General features: G+C 47.2%; 1 protein-coding gene across 6 annotated transcripts in view; it reads right to left on the minus strand.

The window, feature by feature from the left end:
- rnf220a (ring finger protein 220a) overlaps positions 1-14,513 on the minus strand; it is a 105,831-nt gene extending 91,318 nt beyond the window's left edge. For 2 of the 6 annotated variants that reach the window (XM_057056350.1, XM_057056348.1), the window contains exons 1-2: positions 14,254-14,505; positions 3,188-4,236 (exon numbers count right to left, since the gene is read on the minus strand). In XM_057056350.1, coding sequence (XP_056912330.1) covers positions 3,188-3,839 — 652 coding nt within the window. In that variant the 5' untranslated portion in view covers positions 3,840-4,236; positions 14,254-14,505. Of the gene's footprint in view, positions 1-3,187; positions 4,237-14,253 lie in introns of all 6 variants that reach the window. The other 4 variants (XM_057056349.1, XM_057056347.1, XM_057056352.1 and 1 more) reach the window with 4 other exon arrangements.
- Positions 14,514-14,904: the final 391 nt, after the last annotated feature.

A 14,904-nucleotide genomic window follows, 5' to 3' on the forward strand; every position in this document is an offset into this window, starting at 1 on the left:
ACTGACAGGTGGCCTGTGGGAAGTACGCGCAGAAATCCCACAGTGGAATCCACCAAAGATGGAAACCAAATTTAAAACCGAAAAATGTGTTTGTCATCCATCTCCATCAGTTTCAGGAACATCCATCTTCCCTGGCTGCGGATTCTCTTTTATCCCGGTTTATTTTTCCCAACTCTGATTCTCTCTGCAACAATTTGTTCTAATCGTCCCCAGAAAGAAACAACACGCAGGACTTTTGCTCTAAAGAGAGGAGGGAAAGAGGGATGAAGATCAACAAATAGAGGAGGAGAAGAAAGGCGAAGGAGGCCCCTCGCTGCGTGTTTTAACAGCTGTGTGTGGTGCGTTCCCTGAGACGCTCAGATGTTGATGGGAATACGACAAACAGGGAGCGGCTCCGCGCTCTGGTACTGTGAATATCTCTCAGATTCTTTAAACAAATATTATTCCTTTTTTTTCTATTCCAGGTTTTTTTTTTTTTAAATTGCCTTTTAAAGAAAAGGAAGGAGAAGACGGGGCGATGCATTCAAGGTCAATGCAAATGCCTCCGCCTCGTAAATGGGGAAAGCAGAGAGAATGTAAGCAAACAGAGCACAGCTGTCACACACTCACACGGGGAGATGCACATCAACACATGTGGGCAGGGAGGAGGAAAAAGACAGTGGCAGAAAGGAAAACAAAGATGAGGCGACATGCTGGAGACTGATGCACAAACACACACACGCCAGCTACCGCGCAGACAAGACGTGCAATTTAACCAAATCCCCTCCACAAACAAGCTAGCGCACCGCCGGGGCGGCTTCTTTCATTTGTCAACACGTTCATTCGCACGTCCCATAATTCCCGCCTCTGCTGATCTGCACTCCTCCATTCTTGTCCTAAAAAAATCATCCAACGACAACACGGTAAACAGTAATAGCCTTATAATAATATGGCATGCATAGTCCTCTTAAAGCATGATGGGGCCTTCGCGTGCAGGTTTAGCGGCTGACAGGTTATCGGGTTTAGTTAACAGCTAACGTGCCTGCTGGCGCGGCGTGGGGATTTGGGGGGGCTTAGAACAGAGCAGACCGCAGTTGCTGAGAGCGCTGTGTGGCAGCTTTGACAGACTTTCATACAGGGAAGTTAGGGGGGGAAGTTCCAAGTTGTGCTATTGTGGATTTTGATTTATTGCCTAGCAAAGTTGAAAGGATCACCTTCACACATGGGATTAACTAGCATGACAGATGATTGGATTGTAATAAGATGAAGCAAGAACATATATTCAAGATGTAAATGGGTGAATTCAAGACAGATGTGAAATATAGCATCTGCGTAGAAGGCGCAATGCTCCCCATATGGACATAAATTCAGAGGTGGAGAATCATCCAACATGGTCAAAATTCAAAGGGAAACTGGATTAGCCAAAATGCTGCCTTCACGCAGCACATATGGGCCAGTCATACAGTCCAAGCATCATAAATTTCTGGCTGTACCCAAAGGTGGGTTTTTTCTACGCTGGCATGAGCAAACGCATCTATTCAGACGTAATTTCAGCTTTTCAGAGATCACTGTTGACTAAACGCTACCATGTGTTCACTGGAAGCAGTGCAGGTGTAAATCCCCCCAGGGTCCTCTTGGGGTGTCCATCTTCCCACACCAACCTTTGGAATTCTATCAGAACTAACAAGCATTCTACTGCATCCAGACCCAAATTTCCACGCATGCGATCGGCAATAACTTCAAATGTCACATTATTCTTTCTAAACTATATGGAAATAAACCAAGCAGAATGTAAAATAAAAAGATGTGCTAGGTCATTTTCCAAAGTTTTTCAGTATCCAGAAGCGAATAGATTGAATGTATATGTGCATATATATTTATTTCTGCACTGCTATTCTATTAGAACCTGAAAGTGTGTGAATGTGTGTGTGAACTCTGTTCACATGGGATTGTACCAAAGTGTTGTTTGTTCTTTCTGCCTCCGCTGGAGAGCCAAACCCAGTGAAGGAGAACCCATAAGTCTTAGCTGTGAGCAGTTCTTCTGCACATCCAATTGCATTAGGAGCCCACGGTAGAGGTGGAGGCCACTTGTGCCAAGCTTTAACCTGATTACATTCAGATTCAACTGTTCCAAAAGACAGCACAAGATCTCTGAGCCATCTCCTCCACTCCTGGCCCCCACTGGGGGAGCCTCCACTTGACTAAAACTTTATGGTCAGTCACACCACAAACATACACGTGTTTAATGTATGGAGGTTAACAGTAGGAAATACATTTATTTCCTCCCTCACCCTGTGTCTCTCCTGTGGTCCTCATTTTTTATCGGATCCGTCTGAGGACGGCGCCTCTCTCTCTCTCAAGTATCCTATCAAGGGTGCATCCTTCAAATGCACACCCACAACCACAGACCGTTCCTCCCAGAGGGGTGGAGGGAGCGTGAAAGCAGGAAGAGTGGCAAAGAACTAAAAAAAAACAGTTTAAAAAAGAGAGACAATCTTTTCTTTAAAATATGGATTAAAGGTAAGTCTCTGTCTGCACCCCTCCTAATTTGTCCCTGAGATCCGACGCTCATGTTGACGTGTGTAGGAAACGATGGTGCTGTTTGTGGATGTTTGTGTGCATGTGAGAGAGAGAGAGAGAGAGAGAGAGAGAGAGAGGAGAGAGAGAGAGAGAGAGACGAGAGAGAGAGAGAGAGAGAGAGAGAGAGAGAGAGAAAGGGGGAGAGAAAGGGGGAGAGCCTGCCAAGGTTTTGGGAAGGGGTAAATCTATTGGCGGCTGGGCTGCCAGTGGCCTATGATGAATACTGATGGCAAAGATCATGACCAGTCTCTGAAGCAGTCTCTCTTTCTCTCTCTCACACACACACACACACACATACACACACACACAAATTCCCACAGCATTAGGACCAAATGGCATCCATCTACTCATGAATGCTAATGCTAATGCGGCCAGTGGAGCTTTTAAACTTGTGAAACAAGGTAGTTGAGAGGAGGGATGAATCCAAGCGAACGTAGATGGATCATTTTCATGTGTGGTTTAGATTAGTTAATAAACTGCTGCGAGTTTTACAGTGGAACAGATTCTTTATGGAGGTGTTGTGCTTCTAGCCCCGGGGGTTAAACGGAGCAGATGTGGTTTGTCTTGTGTTAGCTACCATTTCAGTTTCACCGAGTCTGAAACAGAGTAGGTGGGAACCGCTACTTACAGCGTTCAATTCGATCCTCGGGGCTGGAGGAGGTCTCTCGATCAGAAAGGAGGCCTGACACAGCAAAGATCTTCTTCCCGCTGTCCTCCACGGCTTTCAGGGCACTGCTGGGGGAGCCGCCAGGAGGGATCTGAGCACCACCAAAGTCATACTCTTTCCCCTCGGCATCAGAGTATCGCAGGTGAGGTGAAGCTTCTGCGTCCAGGCTGCCTTTGAGGCGCTTGGCTGGTGTGAAGGCAGACTGGTACCCGCCTGGTGCCCCGTCCCGATCTTCTGGAGAGGCGAAGGGCCTGAAGGCACCAACGCCGCTGTGATTGAGCATGCTGATTGGAGAGCAGTCCAGATTGGGCGGAGCAAACTGGTGATGGAGATGCAGAAGGGATGGAGGAAAGTCCCTGTTGGGGAATCCTGGGGGCACTGCACCTTGGCGGTGGTACATTGAGGCAAAAGTGTAAGAACCATTGTTAAATGGCAAATGCACGTCCTTCTCTACAGAAACGGGGACGCCAAACGGACGCGGCTGCTGGCAGGGAATGGAAGCGTCGCGAGAGGCTTCAGCAGTGGAAGCGAGGACCATGAGGGCCGGGGAGGCCAGTGGATTGGGCAGGTAGGAGGAGCTCTCCATCTTGAAGGCCGCCCTGTGGAGGTCCATGGCTGGACAGAGGAAAGAGCTTGTGAGGATGTTCGGAAGAGGAGGAGATGATCCCTCCTCAGTAAGACTTGAGACAATGTCCCAGACCCTAACAAAGGGTAAGACGGAAAGCACGCGCAGACCTTGGTCTTCTGAAGGTCGGGGCTCAGAATAGACGTCTGTCAAGTTGTGACCAACAAATTCACTCGAGGTCAGTCCATATCATTCCACGCAGGTGATTGACGGGAACGTTCAGTCCTTCACAGGTGTTACACAAGTCTTTTCCTCTTGGTGAGAAGCGGCAGAGTCCTCCCACTAGGAGAGCCTGTTGGAGGGGTTGCAGGAGCGAACTGGGCCTGTGGGAGTGCTCATCTGTAGGTCTTCAAAGCTGGGTCCTCATCATCAGGTGGTGGCCAAACTGAGAAGACAGAAAACACAACCATGAGCTTCAGCTCACAGCAACGGTGTCGTTTCAACATCTCATCTCAGCAACTTGTTATGATGCTACACAAAAGCACACAACGTTTGACAGACATTCACTCCAGAGTCCTTCCTGATTTGTGGCCAGGTGTCAGAAAGAGCCCTGGCTGACAAACCAGCTCCTCTAATAGGCCCAAAACGCTCCCCTTCACCTCCTCAGCTTTGCTACATTCTGACAGATCAGATTGTTCTCCATCGGCATTTCCTGGAAAGGCCCAAATGGAGGTTTTGAGAAAAACAAAGCTGGAGGCCAGAGTGTGAAGTCAGGACCTGGGCGTGTGATGCTTCTGAAATGGCCCCTGTTGTTAAAGCCACACATTCTGAATATCTTGGGAATCGATGTCCTCAAGTTGAGACTGATGTAATCCAGTAAATCCCGGCCCTTTGTCAAAAAGCCAAGAACTATTTCAAGCCCCAAACTTCTCAGGACTTTTCCCTCCTCCGGTCCAGACTATTTCCACATCACATCTTTCCATTCTGATCTCCACAGTCCTCCACGTCTCATCTCTTTCCAAATGTCCCCTCCTTGTCCCCCATCCACCTAATCTGTCTCCACCCTCTCTTCCTCATCTCCTCCTCTATCTCTCCACCGTGCCACTTCCATCTTAGATCTGGGCATAAGCCGCTTATTTTTTACCATCTCCCAGGATCTTATTGGACCAGAACCACTTGTCTTAAGATAAGGACACATGCACACACATGCACACATTTCACACACACACACACACATCTGATAAGAGGCTATGTGGCTCAATGTTGGGCTTGACACCCCGATTGCTAGGAGGACACACTCCATATTCTTGCAGACCTCTGCTACCCTCTCTAGTATCTCTTTATCTAACCACTTTTAATTCCCCAATTTTTACTATCTGTCCTCCCTTTCTTAATACATCACTTCTGTCAATCTCGTCTCATTCTGCCATCTATCTCCCCATTACCCCCGCCCCTCTCCTCCCTTGGGTGATTCTGATGGGTGATATCATATCAGACCTCTCCATCTGCCATCCACGAGCCAGAGGAAATCTGACTGAGTGAATAAATTAGCCGTACTTGACCTCCCGACCCAGCACCATCCGTGGCAACAGTCTAAAACCTCCCCTCCTGGGGATTATATTAGAGTGCACGATTGGAGCACATTGAGGCAGCCGATGAAACGACAAAATAACGTCCCAGAGATTTTTATCCCCAAAGGGCAATTTGAAGGTGACTGGCTTGTTAGGCACCAATATGGTGAGATTAAGAGTAAGCAAAGACACACTTTCTCTATCAGATCGATAACAGACATGCTGACATGCAAATAGGGTAATCAGATGTAATCAAATATTATTACAACAGATGAAATCACCTCCCATTTCACATGGCACAGCTTAACATTCGTGCACTTAGTTTTTAAAAAAAAAATGCTAATTGATAGATGGCGTCATGTTGAAAACGTGTAAATCCTGTGGAAGATCAAGTGTCCGTGCTGGACCTCCCACGTGGGCGACCACAAAGCCATTCCTTTCCCCAATCATCAACAACCTGGAACTGTAATATGACACAAAGAGACAAAGGAGCATTTCTGTTCCTGGATTGATATGCACGTATGGAGGAAAAGACCAGTCGTTCCCTCTTTTACATCTCTGATGTTGATTCTTAAACAAGATTTGTTACGGCCATCCGCTGTCCACCACACTCATTCTAATCAATTTTCAAACCCGGTCTTAGCTCTGCCGCTCTCCTGCCTCTCACGCTCATACAATGACGCTTACACACCGGCGACTGCCAGAGGGAGGATGGAAGGTCCAAAGATGATGAGGGAGATGTGAGATGTTTTACATTACCGCAAATGTACAGCGGACTGGTGTGGAGTGTTGCGAATGGCTCGCGCTAACAGGCCTCTGGTTTGGAAAGATGCCACAGAGTCGCATTACATGCTTCTCCTCCTCCTCCTCTTCTCCATCCACCACAACCTATTCTCGAAATAGCACATTGAATACAGTATGTGGCCATGTCCAAACTATCCTTCCTTCCTCCTCATCCCTAATTAGTTTAATCCGCCCTCTCATTCCTCTGTCTTCCTCACAATCTCAGCGGATGTCCTCTGTCCTGGTGTAATGTCCCGGTGTCTCCCGTGTAACCTCTAAAGGAGGAGCGTGTCCGAGGTGTTGATAGCCGGCTAATACACTGATAAGTACCAGGATATTTCAATTTTATTATCATTACCCAGCAGGCCGGAGAGGCAGCGAGTGAGGGCCACCAATGTGAGCCGGTCAATCCAATAAGGAGACACCAGATAGTCGCCTACAGACCAGGACAAGAGAGAAAACAAGAGGAAGAGTAGTTTGAAAACACAGAGTGGGAGGCTGGGAGGGAAGGAGCAACCGACACAAGTTGTTCAGCCTTCCGGTGTTGAGATCAGCTGTGCTGTGCACTGGTTATAGTGGGACAGACAGACTGAAAGGACTGGTAATAGTGGCGCCTCTGGGCTGCTTCTCCATGGATGCCTTCACGGGATAAAAATATTATTGTTGCTGCTTGCAAATCGCTCTAATGAAAGTGTCAAAAAACTACTTAAAGTCAGTGATGTTTGCCAGCGCCTCTCTGAAACAACACTCATAACTCCACATGACACACACCTACACGCATATCATCAATATACAAGTGCAATCACATCTAAAGTACATGCGCATAATGTCAGTCAGTGCCATTTACAATCCCATTTGCCAGTGAGGAATACCACCCACACATTGTCTGACACCGGCTATATGCATTTTATAATAGAAAATGTCACAGGGGAACATTTACAACGCTGTCATAATTTGATTACAGTGTGCAAGTATGATACAGCTGTCGGCAGGATATTAAACACAAACGGTGAAGAGGACTTTTCATGTCATCTCTGCACTCTGAGTGTCAATGTTGTGCCAGCTGGGGAAATTGCGGTGTCAACAACAATATGCTTTTACATCATTCTGAGGGGGTATTTCACTCAGGAAATGTGAGTAACGCGTGGAGGAGGCCGCAGTTTAAGGTGCTTTATTCCTGTCATGCGGTCATAAACATCAGGGTTGTTCTTTAAATGAATTATTAGATGTGCGAGACATTCCGGAACTGAAATATCACGGGACAATGATGATGATTATGGTCTCCAGTTAAACAAAAAAAGTGGCTTTTGTTGATTTTGAAATATCTTCTCCAAAAGATTTGGAGGGAAGACGAGTACAGTGGTGACAGAGAGCGTCTGAGTGGAGCCTTCCTTTCTGCTAACTGCTCGGAATAAATATTTTTCTTGCATGGCTGCTCTGAGTGTGTAACCAGTGCTTTTGCAGTCCCGACTTGTCAGATGGAGTTTTCCGGTGCGTCTGCTGTTTTAGTGAGGAACGCAGAAGAAGCCAATTTCAGTTGGAACAACGTCCTGTCAAGTGTGACTGGCGGTGTGGAGACAGAAGCAGTCAGGAGCCCCAGAACACACGTCCCGCTCCACGTAGTGGACGTGTTTATACAACGCTGACAGCGTCACACGCTTTGAACAACCTAAGCACTGAGAGCCGGGTTCCTGCTCCAATCATTAAAGTTGGTGTTTGATAAGAATGATCTCAGTGCTGGGAAACCAGAATACTCATGAGAACAAAATGTTCATGTTCACAGGCCTGGAACTCCAGTTAAACTTTACAGCCCATGAAGTCTACCCTCAGCCTCCACATCTCTGGGCTCCTCTCTCAGCTCAGAGCACTGGCACATATCACTTCAGGGTAATTACCGCGTGTACATTTAATCCGCCATAAAGTAAAAACCACATAAACCTTTTATTGGAAATGACCGGCGATTCATCAACCGCATGGATTCTCATCGAGACATAATTGTGGAGGCCTCGTATTTTTAAAGAAGGATGATATGCATATGTCACACGTCTGACGCGACCGGCCACAGTTTGCGACCCTATTTGACGCGGGGCTGTTGAACCATATCAGCGTCGCTGCCGCCGAGCACGTAACGTCGACACGCCTGCGACGCACCACCCGGTCGGGATGAGAGGAAGCTAAATCCGTTAGCAGCCTTGGATCCTCCAGGCTGATGCTGTCAGACGTCACATCTGTTGCGCGGGGAAACGGGGCGCTTGCGTTGGTGCGCGGTGCGTTCAGGGTCCACTCTGTATTCCAGACAGGCTGCCGCATTAGCGAGAGCATATCTGTGTGTTTGCTGATGTCTGAACCGACAGTCGATACTATTGGAATCTACTCATTCATGTCTGACCATGAGGCAAAGCTCAAACGTCCTTGTGAATAAGAATCCCCCCCCCCCCCCCCCCGCACCCCCGCCCCCACCGGCCCGCTTTGATATTATTCGTCCTTGTTTTTCCTTTCAGCTCTAAAACCTTAATTTTGTTTCCAAATGCCTTTTGAACAGCCAACAGGGTGCGTCCCTGTTCTCCTGCGCCTCGTTCCCCCCCACCCAGCTCTGATATATGAAATCTGTAACCAGGTTATTCGCCTCCGTCAGCAGCTGCTGCGTTGGACGGGAGATTCATGTGTCAGTGTGGGAAACATATATATTACAGTAGGATTTAATAATATAGACACACAAATCATCCCGAGGTGGATAATGACGCGCCAGCAATATTCAGCAGCAAAATCAATGAGGATTGGACAAGCTTTAGAAAGGAAAGAATGCAGCTTTGTGCAAGCGTCAACGTACAATAAATAGGTGGTGTTACTCAAAACGGGATGCTTCAACTTATCTGCATTTTCATTTTGAAGGCAGACAATGTTCTTGTCATCTTTCTCCCTAAGGCCAACGCGCCTCTGTCCTCTCTCTCTCTCTGGGGTTCTGGCCTAAAAAACTGGATTTATCTCTCAAGTTCGGCCTTTGTGATGTATCAGAGGAGTCGCGGCTGCAGATGAAACTCATTCTGAAAGTGGGCCCGGATCCGTGGCTGCGTTTCTGCTCTGAGCAGCAATGGTGAGGCCCAGTTCAGCCAATTCCAAGTACAGGAAAAGCCAAACGGCAGGAGGCACGGCCCCCTCCCTCACAGATTCCATCAGTCACTGGATCAACTTGTTTCAGGATTAGATGTTGATGGCTAAAACCTGGTTGAATCAAATACACTGGCTGCAGTTATATTCCTGAGCAGCTGCTTGGGTTGAAACTGTCTGATTAATAATGGGACTGTGTGTTATTATGATAAAAAAAACACTTTTTTAAAAACAATTTGCAATAATAAATTGTTGATGAATGATGGGAGACAAAGCTCACTGCTCGTCCAGCCTCTGCCTGTGCGTGTGTGTGTGTGGTGTGTGTTGTGTGTGTGTGTGTGTGTGTGTGTGTGTGTGTGTGTTGTGGTGTGTAACCCCCCACTATAGCTCTTTATTGCTGTGCTGTGCCACAACATCAGCCACTAATCTTGCTGGCTGGCAGGCAGACAGGTGCCTGGCTCGCTGCTCTGCACTACACACCGTATGCAAGTGTGAGCCAATTAGCTGGAGTTTAACGAGGAAAAACTGCTGCCAGGTACGCTGTTTGCACTTCCAGACCGAGCTGTAACAACCTGGTGCAAACTACACAACTACGAATGAAGAACAATGAGGGGAAATGTCTTTGAGGAGGGGGGACCTCTATTTTTAACGTGGAGGCCAGAGGTCAGATGTTCAGCAGCTGTGGGGAACAAACTTTTGGTTGTCCTGAAACTGCTTGCATGGAGGTATGGAGAGACGTGTATGTGTGTGTGTGTGTGTGTGTGTGGTGTGTGTGTGTGTGGTGTGTGTTCCTACAGATATCTGCTGTGCTGGGTGAGATTAAGCTTCCTGTATTGGTCTCACCACACGCTTGGATGCCTGGCTGGCTGCATAGAGAAAAATGATAAGTCGGCTACACAAATACTGGCATTCTGAAATCGATGTCTTGTGGGGAGGTGTGAGAAGGGGGGGGGGGGGGGGGGGGGGGGGTGAAGAGCAGGGAGCCTGCGATATGACTCTCTGTAATTGAGGACTGGTGCAGACAGTGGGGGGGGCAGACGCACAGAGGAAGAGACGTGGAGCAATATGGAGAAAGTATCTGACATTCGACACAAGTCTTCTGCCCCCCCCCCCCCCCCCCCCACATTAGGCTAATTCTTAGACTTTCTCTTGTTGCCAATAATGTCTGCGAGTGATATTTCCCCTGTAACGGCATTACCAGAGGCTGCCTTCGCCAATGCAATCAAACCATTAAACACAGTGCTGCATCCTTTGCAGAGTGATTTCCTTCCAATAGAAAATGACTGGACATGAGCTGCTCCTCTTTCCTGTCATCAATAAGAGTAATCAGCTCTGGGGGGGGCAACAGGATCGTTGCAGATATGCAAACCGGGATTTGCTCCTTCATTTCAAACAAAAATCTTTTGAATTTCCCTTACATTTTATACCTCAGACATTTTAAAGACCATCTATTTCCTGCTGCCTCTGAAGCCACCGTGGAAAATCGTCTATAGGTCAAAGAGGAAAACTTTAAAATCCCCAACAATGCATCTTAATACGAGGGCTGAAAAATAGGAACTTTCAGAATCTCAGCACTGGTGGAACCAATAACAAATGGCCAAAAACATCATCTCTGTCACGGACAGGCTGCAATTTGCGGCGAGCAGCCAACATTAGGGCGGCTTGATGAGCGCGACAGCGCGACAACATCCTTCCATGGAATGATTGCATCCTCTCCTCGCACTTAATTATGGTGATTAGAGCCGCGATAGCGCCGCCACAATGGCACAAAGTTTGGGGATGCAGAGCGCGCAGGCGGGCCCGGCTCCGCGCGTCTGCGTCCTGTTCAAACACTTGTTATTTACCGGCGACGCGTTTATTTCAATTACCGCGCGCGTGTCCAATTAGCTCCGTGTGTACGCCAAAAAGAATAATAACGCGCACGGGGCACGAGTGGGAGGGAGGGAGAGGAGGGTCGGTGAGGTGAAAGGAATCATAAAGAATGAGGAATTGGTGCATATCGGTAGACTTAATGGCATCAATCCACAGCTGACAGCGCTTCATTTACGCGATATATCTAAAAATATATATTCCCAAATATGGCGGTTTTAAAGACATTCATTATGAAGAAACAAAAAAAGGCATAACTTTTTTATTTGCGCCTCGTGCTGACCGCGTCATATGTGGTGAATTTGATCGTTCCCGGTCATTTTACGCGCGTTTTGACGCGGCTCTAAATTCCTAAAACCAAATTAAAATTAACTTCTCTCCCAGCGCCCATCGATCCAACAGCAGAGCTGTGAAATGGACATTAATTTTAGTTCACTTCAGGAGGGATCAATGCTGAGCAATAACAGCTGTCGAGAGGGAAGCAGAAGAAAAGGGGGTGGGGTCGAAAACGCTGCTTAATAAATTATCTTTGCCTACTTTTATTTCTAACGCCACATTTTTGTTCTTCATGAACCTGGTATTTATATATTTTAGGAGAGAGGAGAGAAGAGGATGAGGCCTAAATGGTTAAATGAGAGAAATATATAAAATCAAACCACAGAACTGGCGCTGATTCCGTGTTCTTATCAAACTAAAATATATTTGAAATTGCAATTAAAAACCCAAAATAGTTCAATAACCGCATCATAATAATTATATCAATAATGACTTGACGCATGTAAATAAATTTCGATGATAAAAACATCCAAAAATTGCAATTAGACAGTGAAAATCAGGGCAAATTTCAGTTTCATGACGCGCGTAAAAAAGAGGTGAAATAAACAACCGAAGAAGGTAATTAAGAAATAAATGTATGGTTTCTAATTAAATTATTGGGATTGCGTTTTAGAGAGAAAATGATTTAAATGTTTGCAGATTTTAAGATTAAGATTTATATATCTACAATTCAAAATGATTGATTGAGACCGTCTCATTATCAGATTATTAATTAGGAATCATGAAGTGGATCAAATGTATAAAGAAGCAGTTTCATGCAAATTAACACGATACATCTGAAACTCGTTGCTTACAAAGCTGCGTCATTAATATTATTTAAATCAAAGATATAACTAAATGGGGGGTCTTTTTTTATTAAACGTTGTTCCCGGCCGGAAATAGTCTATGATAAATATGCTGCATGTGATGAACAACGTTTAAATTTAACATATCTGCATTCCTTCTGCATTAAATGCTCGTGATTGTGCGTAAATAAAATAAAATAAAAGTCTCGAACGGTCTTTACAAGAGAGGTTTAAGCGGGTTTTATTGATCCGGCCATTAATTAAAATCACCTTAATTTCCGGGTATGATTTGACGGACCCGCGAGGATGCTGTGATTCAGGAGGGTTTCCGCGGTGCGGTGCGGTGCGGTGCGGTGCGTTCAATGACCCGCCCCGGGCGCACCTCACTGAACGCGTGATTTTGAGGGGACTTTTTAACTTGGAAATGAGTATAAATGCTTTGAGCGCCTGGGTTGTCCACATCACTAACTTCATTACGAGCTCTTTTAAGTGCTGCAGCAGTGCGCGCTGACCCGAGCGCGCCGCACTTTAGGAGCGTTTTCAGTGAAACACGCAGACGACGAGCTTGTGGAGAAACCAGAAATATGACAGATTCTTCCAAAAAACATCACCCAAAATGAAACTAGGGGGTTTTCGTATATCTGTCCAAAACTATTGTATTTAAGAATATTGATGCGTGCAGTGAGCTCAAGAACAACAAAAATATTAACTACAACGACAAACTCTTAAAAAGTGCATCAATTGTTGGTTAAAAGAAGAAATTAAACCTAATGACGGCTAAAACGAAGCATTAATATAATTCCGACGCGGCACGAATGCCAAAATATTATAAGAATTTTAAAAAAAAATACAAAAACCAGTCCAGTAAAGGAGACGCAGCAGCGGCGGGGCCAGGCGCTGGAGAGAAGCCGATTTTTCACCACTGTGGTCGGCCGAAAGGCTGGAAGGCCCCCGGGAATTCCTCTGGCCCGGCGCTGCTTATTTAGGGGGAGGATGTAAATTATAGTGGCTCCCAGTTAACAGGTGTTTCCCCGACTGTGCGTGTGCGTGCGTGCGTGCGCCGCTCGCCTTCATTTTGGATGCTTGCCGTGCGTTTTTCTTTCAGAAAGTGAGAATAAATTGTTGCGCGTGTAAGAGGAGCTGCAGAGGGAGGGGTTTCTGCAAGGCACTGGCCTTATTTTAGTTTGCATCTTCGCGTCAGTAACTTTATTTTAAATTATTTGATCAGATCGTCGTCTTAAAACGGGTTTGATGAGGAGATAATATGGGTCTCGCCGTGGTTTCCCTCCTGCATTTTATTATAAAATTCTCCCTGCTGAGGTTTGATGCTGTTTATTAGACACCGGCTGAAAGTGTGGGAGGTTTGCAGCTGCTTCAAAGCAGCAGAAGCAGAACTCTGAAAAGGGGAAATGTGATTGTTTCCGTCAGATTTGAAGAACCTGAAGTCAATTTACGGAGTATTTTAGGCCAGAGAGCAGAGGCGCACTCCTCAGGGTTCAGGGTGCTGGAAAAATCATAAAGACTGAAGTTTATCTGGAAACGTGTTTTTCCCGATGGCGCTTTATTTTTGGAATATTTGGGAATTATTTCGTGAACTGCTCTGTCTAAAAAAGCAATCAAATCTGGAGATTTGGGGATAAACAGGCAGCAGTTGGTGGGCGCGCAGCACCACCATTTCTTCCTATTGAAACTGCAGCCTACGCGCACAATGCTGGAACAAGTGTTTGTAATAAGCCAATTTCTTGTTTGCGTGTTCGCGCACGCGCATGCACCGTACAAGCGTACGCACTCGCGCAAGCACGGAAAAGTCCAAAAGCAGACGGACCGCGCCGCGTTTCCCACCGCCTGTTCCCTCGCGAGCGTGTGCGCGTCTGCCGAGCGAAGCGCAAAAAAAGTTTACTGGAAGAGTCGGAAATCTTCTTCCGTAACAGAGACTGTGTAAAAAGGCGTAAACACACTTTCTAAGACTCGAACCCAACAACAACAAACCCACAGTCGGTGTTAACTCACCTCGTCGTGGCAGAATCCGGCTCTTCCTACAGATGATTCCCCGGTTTCCGGCTTCGTTTTTATCCTCACAACAAACAGAAAACTTTTTTTTTTCTTCTTCTGCGGTGCAGGAACACCAGTAGCTCTGGTCCTTCTGGCTCTTGAGCAGCAGCAGCCGAGATAACAGGAGTCGCTTTGTGGAAGCAAAAGTAGTTAACACCTCCCTGTTAGGTTACCCAAGCGCAGCCAGGAGAGGAGGACGGAGAGAGCGGAGAGAGGGGAGAGGGGGGGAGAGGTGGAGGAGAGAGAGAGAGAGGGGGGGGCTGACTTTCCACAGCAAGCACAGTGTGGAGTGGGTATCAGTGGGAAAGGCGTGCGCGCAGCCCCTCCGTGGAAACACCGAGAGGGACAGTGAGTGAGAGGGGAGACGAGTGGAGCCGCGCTGGGAGCGCAGGAGCGCGCAGACAGTAGCAGGCGGTGGACGGGGGCGGGGCGGTGGTGGCGGTGGTGGTGGAGGGTCTGGTGCTCAACAGCGACGTGTGGGAGGCTGAGCGGAGAGTGGGGTGGATAAGGAGGGGGGTGGGGTGGGGTGCGGGTGGGGGGGGTGAAGACGGCTCCGAGGTGCAGTGCTGCCGCGCAGCGCTCGGGTCGCCCAACTGACGGACGGACACA

The sequence above is a fragment of the Takifugu flavidus genome, chromosome 15 (assembly GCF_003711565.1).
Source record: "Takifugu flavidus isolate HTHZ2018 chromosome 15, ASM371156v2, whole genome shotgun sequence".
NCBI classification, from domain to species: domain Eukaryota; kingdom Metazoa; phylum Chordata; class Actinopteri; order Tetraodontiformes; family Tetraodontidae; genus Takifugu; species Takifugu flavidus.